The sequence below is a fragment of the Panicum virgatum genome, chromosome 6K (genome assembly GCF_016808335.1).
Source record: "Panicum virgatum strain AP13 chromosome 6K, P.virgatum_v5, whole genome shotgun sequence".
In the NCBI taxonomy this organism is placed as follows: domain Eukaryota; kingdom Viridiplantae; phylum Streptophyta; class Magnoliopsida; order Poales; family Poaceae; genus Panicum; species Panicum virgatum.
Window position 1 is genome coordinate 31,465,524 of NC_053141.1, and position 6,000 is coordinate 31,471,523.

Below are 6,000 nucleotides of genomic sequence, written 5' to 3' on the forward strand. Positions count from 1 at the left end.
ATTGGAGTACCGTAGTAAAATACTCTAATTAAATGGATGGCTCACTGTTGGAGTACCATAGCAAAACTCATACCAATTATAGTTTCTTTGCATGACCAAAGTTTAGAGAGAATTAACTTCACATTTTCTTAGGCGTCATGTATTTGCGAACAAAGATGGTATATGGAACCGGACATAATCAAAGCCTAATAAGATCACGCCTATATATGGCATGCATCTTCCTGATTACAGTACTGTTTGCCATCAAAGGCAGAACATGTTGCCGTGTCGGCTGTCAATGCAAATTGAATGATTGAAGATGATGATTGTAGCTTAGGGACTGATTTTTCTATCTGAAATTGCTTGGAGTTTTTATGAACAATTGTGGGTATTTTGTCTTCATTATTTGGAATGTTTTTTAAACTGATTGTATGTATAATACCCTATGCTCCTCCTTAATATGACAGGGATTATATCACAGAGATAGATTATAGATGAAAAGCACGTGAAGTGGTGATGCAAAACAACAAAATTTTGGGTTAATTTGGATGATGCTGTTTCGCGGACTAGTTAACAAGGCTTGGCCTTGTAAGTCGGCATGTGTACACGCATGGGTTGTTGGTGTGCACCTCACCATAGCAAGTCAAAGGTATGTCCTAGGACACCCTCCCCCCGTTTTTTTGTCACCTTTCTACCACCCCTCTTGCTGGTTTTTATATAAGGAATGTGTTCATCATAGAAACTTTATTGTAATTTACTTAGACTTAATTTTTCGCTTTTAATTGAACACACCAACTTCTTCTGCTTAGTACTATTTGCAATTCAGATTGGACCTTACAGTGTTCGGCTGGCTGTGGCTGGTAGCTGGTGCTGATTTGGTGCTGATTTGCCAGCAGAACAGAGAGATTGGTTCTAAATAGCGGGTTAAGGGGCTTAGCGGCTGGACTCTAAAACCTATTAATGAGCTAAATTAGGGTATAACGAGCTATAGCAGCTAAATTGCACATAAGTTCCAATAGTTGTATCCTGCCTCAAATAGCTATAGGGGAAGCTATAAAACCTTATAGATTACATGACAACCAATAGAGCCATGAAATTAATATTGATTGCATAAGTTTGCCACCGGCCATGTTCAGAAGCCAGGATATTTACCTTTATTACCGAGTGCTCCACCACGGATTAAACTACCAGAGCCTGTTGGAAGGTTGGGCTACAAATTCGATCACGTTAAGGACATCACATAGAGGGAAAGATCTTGGTTAATGGTGCAACTCCGAGTCTCCAACTCACATTGGTGATGGCAAGAACAATGAGCGTCGGTTGCATATCTCACTACTACAAAATTTCATTAACCGAGGCGCTTTAAAATTGCCTCGGAAGTAGGCATGTTAAAAAACCACCTCGATTAATGCCATCGATTAGCCGAGGCGGTTATTTTCTATTAACCGAGGCGATTACAAAGACCGCCTCGCAAAATTGATTAACCGAGGCGGTTACCATTAAAATAAATGTCTCGGTTAATAGTCCTATTTTTAGAGGCGGTCCACTTATAGTGGTCCACCAAGGTTAATAGACTAAGCCCAGACCAAGTCCATATGAGCCCAGTTGCTGAGAGGGGTATATAAAAAAACAAAACCCTAATCCTCCCTCCCTCCCTATTACAGTCTCTCTCTCTCTCTCTCCCCCCCCCAAGACCGGCGGCGGGTGGTCTGCCCCCTCCGAGCCACTGCGTGCCCTCTCCGAGGCCCCTCCGAGCCCCAGCGCGCAGCCAGACAGGAGGCAGCTGGAGGCACAGCGGACCGCCGGGGGCGGGTGCCGGCGGCGGCATTGGCGCCAGCGGAGCATGTGCGCCCTCCGAGCCCCTGCGCGCCCCCTCCTCCGAGCCGTCGAGGTGTTGAGCAGGGCCACGCGGCGTCCTCCTCCTCCGTCCCGCCAGAGCAGGATCCGACGCGGAGGAGCCCGGATCCGGCAAGGAGCGACGGCGAGCTCTCCCCCTTCGACGGTGCGAGCGGATCCGGCCTCCCCGGCAACGGCGGGAGCAGCGGCGTGGCGGCGGCCTCCCCGTGGATGGGCTCGGCAGGCCCATGGATGGGCATGGCGGGCTTGTCCACGGACTTTCATTTTTTTGTTTTTTTCTTTTCGATTAACCGAGGCGGGCAGACAACCGCCTCGGAAAATAGACTATTTACTGTGATGATAGGTCCGAGGCGGTTAAAACGCCTCGGTTAATATTTAGTGTAGTAGTGTCTTTAGGAGACCACTTCGGTTTACCAGTAACAGAGAGCCCATTCCTTTTGCTGAACAAAGAGAGAGAAGAAAAGGACATGCAAGGTGTCCTACGGTCCTTAGGCACACCACTATTGACTTATCAATTTGTCATGTGGCTCCGAATTCCTACGTGCCCCCCGGTGTGTAGCTCAAGGCAGAGTACACCGCCTGCACCACCGTGCAAACCAGCCCCAGCGCCGCCGCCGCGAGCCCGACGGCGAGCCACGGGTTGCTGAAATACCTGAGCATCAGCCACGCCGCCCACCGCCGCGGCCGGCTCCGGAACCGCCCCTCCAGCGCCTGCCACGTCGCGTGCAGGTAGTTGCCGGCGGGGTCGTCGGCCCCGAACGCGACGCCCCTGCAGAGCCCGGCGAGGCGCTCGGCGACCTCGCCGTGGCCGCCGAGGCCGTGCGAGATCACGCCGCGCCTGGACAGGAGCTCCACGTCCCGCGCCGTGCACGCCAGCTGCGACACGAGGACGCAGTACGCCGTCACGCGGCTCCCCGCCGCCGCCGGGTTGCTCTGCTCCAGCGCCATCAGGTTGCGCAGCAGCCGCCACGTCTCGGCGTCGACGTTCAGGCGAGGGATCTCCAGCGCGCCGCCGCGGCCGTCCAGCTCCACGTCCAGGATCGAGCGGGCGCCGCCCTTGCCGCCGAGGGGCCGGGCCCTGAACCCCACGCCGGCGCAGTGGTACTCCGTCGCCGTGCGCCACCGCCCAACCGGACGCTTGCCGCCGGTGACCTTGCCGACGTTGGTGGGTGGCGACAGCGCGGTGGGCGCGAAGTGCACGTGCAGCAGGTGCAGGAGGTTGCCTGGCTCCGCCGCCGCCGGCGTGGCCACCGAGTACTGCTGCCCCCGCAGGAGCTCGCGGACGTACTCCACGATGGCGTCCGCCGCGGAGACGCCGGCGTCCGGGACGGCGAGCCGGTGGATCGCGTCGACGACGAAGAACGGTATCTGATTCTCCGCGAGATACAGCACGTCGCGCACCACCGCGACGGCCTCCATCATGTCGGCGCGCACCGACGGCGCGTCTGCGCCGCGGCGCAGCCCTCCCTGCTCGTGGCCACCGGCCCCGGGAGCGCCGCCGCCGCCGCCGTTCCCGCGGCGCGCGGCGGCCTCGACGACGCGGCCGAACCGGATGAGCACGTAGCAGGCGTCGAGCAGCAGCATGCGCACGAACGCCGCGCTGTCCATGTGCTGCTCGAACGCGTGGGCGTAGCAGCTCGCGGCCCTGCCCTCGAGGCGCGCGACCTCGCCGAGGTACTCCTCCAGCGTCGCGGCGGCGGTCGAGGCCGACATGACGGCGCCGAGGCACCGGATCTTCTCATCGTCCCTGGCGAGGTGCGGGTTCCTGATGCGGTGGTAGGGGCCGATGGAGACGTGGTGCGGGTCGTAGTCGCCGTGGTTGTCGACGTTGCGGGTGGGCTCGCCGACCTCGGCGATGACGATGGGGCAGCCGCTGGCGAACCGCGGCGCCGGCGCGTCGGCGGCGGCCAGCTCCTCCCTCAGCTGCCGGGCCAGGGAGTCGATGTCGACGGCATGGGAATCGCCCATCTGTCAATAAGCAAGCAAGGACGAAGGACAAGATCAATTGCCTTCTTCGCTAGCACTCTGCTCTGCACTGCTGAGCAAGCAATGGCACTGGCAATCTGTGGTTGTTTGACATGTATAGACAGGTTTTGCAGCAACATGGAAGGCGGCGTGCACAATCTTTCCACTCGAACTTTGCATCCCGGCCACTTGAAATTTGAAAAAAAGGCTACTTGCAGTTGCATTGGAAACAAAAGGTTACTTGTATTGACAGATTTTCTTTGCAACAAGAAGAGTAGTTCTAGAGCTCACAAAGTCAGTCAAGCACTAAGCATGCAGGGTCCGCCGCTTTCATCTTTTGCCTTTGTGAGAGGGACCAAGGAAGGACACATGGGCCTCCCCGGTTTTGTCCACACACTGAATTTGCTTCCACTAGCCTCGTCAGTAGGTTGACCCCGAGTCAATGGCCAAAAGCCAATGGGTAAGGACAAAGGATAATAAGTGTTGGTGTTGCCAACATGTTACAAATGGGTCTGTAGAGTGGCTTCTAGATATGCACCTTTGTTTTTGCAGAATCTTCTTTTAATGCTCCTATGATATCCCTTCGTTTTTAAATATATGAGGTTTACGTATTTAAAACCGAAGAGAGTATTAGCGTGTAATAAACAGCATATATCAGCGACTTAAGCACATGGTAGCAATCAACAACAAAATTGATTTTTCTCACCTTAATTTAATGCCGTTATTAATGTTTGGAATATCTTTGCACTCTATTGATAGTAAGTATAATATCCTCCGGTCCTTCAAAATGGATATAATGGATTATCTCCTGAAAGGACTATCCTCCGCTGAATTTCCCCTGAGGATCACTTACTCACTTACCCAAGGATTTGCTCCATGAGCACTCAGATAAGCCCTTAGTTCTAGTGGTGGGGGACTTATGCCTTTGGAAGTTGTTTGGTTCCAGGGACTAAACTTTAAACCATGTTATATCAATTTTTTTTAGCATTTAGATGTATTAAATGAAGTCTAATTACAAAAATAATTGCACAACCCTGGGGCTAAACTGCGAGACAAATCTAATGCGGTACACTAATCTATAATTAGCAAATGGTTACTGTAGCATTATTGTAGTAAATTATGGATTAATTAGATTCATTAGATTCGTCTCGCGAATTAGCACTTATCTGTCAAAAAAAATTATAAATAGATTTTATTTGATAATCCTAAATAGTAAAATTTCTTTTAATGTGATAGGGGCTAAACAAAAGTCTTGGAAAACAAACAACACCTTAATATTACGAGGAACCAAGTTCGACAATGATTGGGCAGACTCCTCCTAGTCGAGCTTGGTTGCTCTAATGCCAAGTTTTTTAAGACCAAAGATAAGGACTAAAATAGGCCAAAGATAAGGACTAAAATTGAGTTTGATAGAAAAAAAAAGGTGCATTTACAAGGAGAAAATTTATTATTTGGCAGTCAATTCACTTGCCTTTCAGGATTTGGGCATCAATTCCCATGACTTTTAGAATATGACACCCAACAAGCAAAATGTTCCAGTTCTGATATTTTCGACTATATGCTCTTCTTTTCTCTTTTCATTTGTTGATGCTTTTCTGGTCGACACACCGGAGCGCTAGCACGCACGGATCGCAACGATCGTCACCAGCGGACTTCAGACGGCGACCGGTCAGACCGGCCGCTCCAACCGGTCAGACCGGTTGAAGGCAGAAACACACGAAGACCTGGAACCTCGAGCTCGGAAGGGACGCCGTCGGAGCTTGAGGAAATAGGATTGCCTTGAGGTCGGCAGGCCACTCAAGATGCCCTTGAATGCCGTAGAGACGAACAAAGAACAGCAAAGGGGTTGGAAAAGATTAGGATTTGAGAAAAATGGTAAAAGAGATTGTATTGATTCGATTGTGGTTAGTAAACCCTCAATCGGCCGCAGTCTTTATATTTATAGGCCGGGGAGGACGTACCCCTTCCAAATCGAGTTACAATAAAACTCCATACTCAAAACCCTAACCCTACTCGGATTACAGGCCCAGACCGGTCTGACCGGTCGGCCTCGGTTATTGCCAATTTTGGCCTCTAACATATGCTCCCTGCCTTTTTGGTGAGCTATGCAAGCCAAAAAGCAAGTACTTAAACATGCTCTAAGAATACAGAAATTACAAATGAAGCAGTGGCCTAAAATAATACTAAGGCCTAAAATAA

The 6,000-nt window shown here is 51.3% G+C and overlaps 1 protein-coding gene across 1 annotated transcript; it reads right to left on the bottom strand.

The window, feature by feature from the left end:
- Positions 1 to 2,245: 2,245 nt before the first annotated feature.
- LOC120713634 lies at positions 2,246 to 4,533 on the bottom strand. Its single transcript, XM_039999559.1, has one exon. The coding sequence runs from the start codon at positions 3,802 to 3,804 to the stop codon at positions 2,374 to 2,376; it is 1,431 nt and encodes a 476-aa protein (XP_039855493.1). The 5' UTR covers positions 3,805 to 4,533; the 3' UTR covers positions 2,246 to 2,373.
- Positions 4,534 to 6,000: the final 1,467 nt, after the last annotated feature.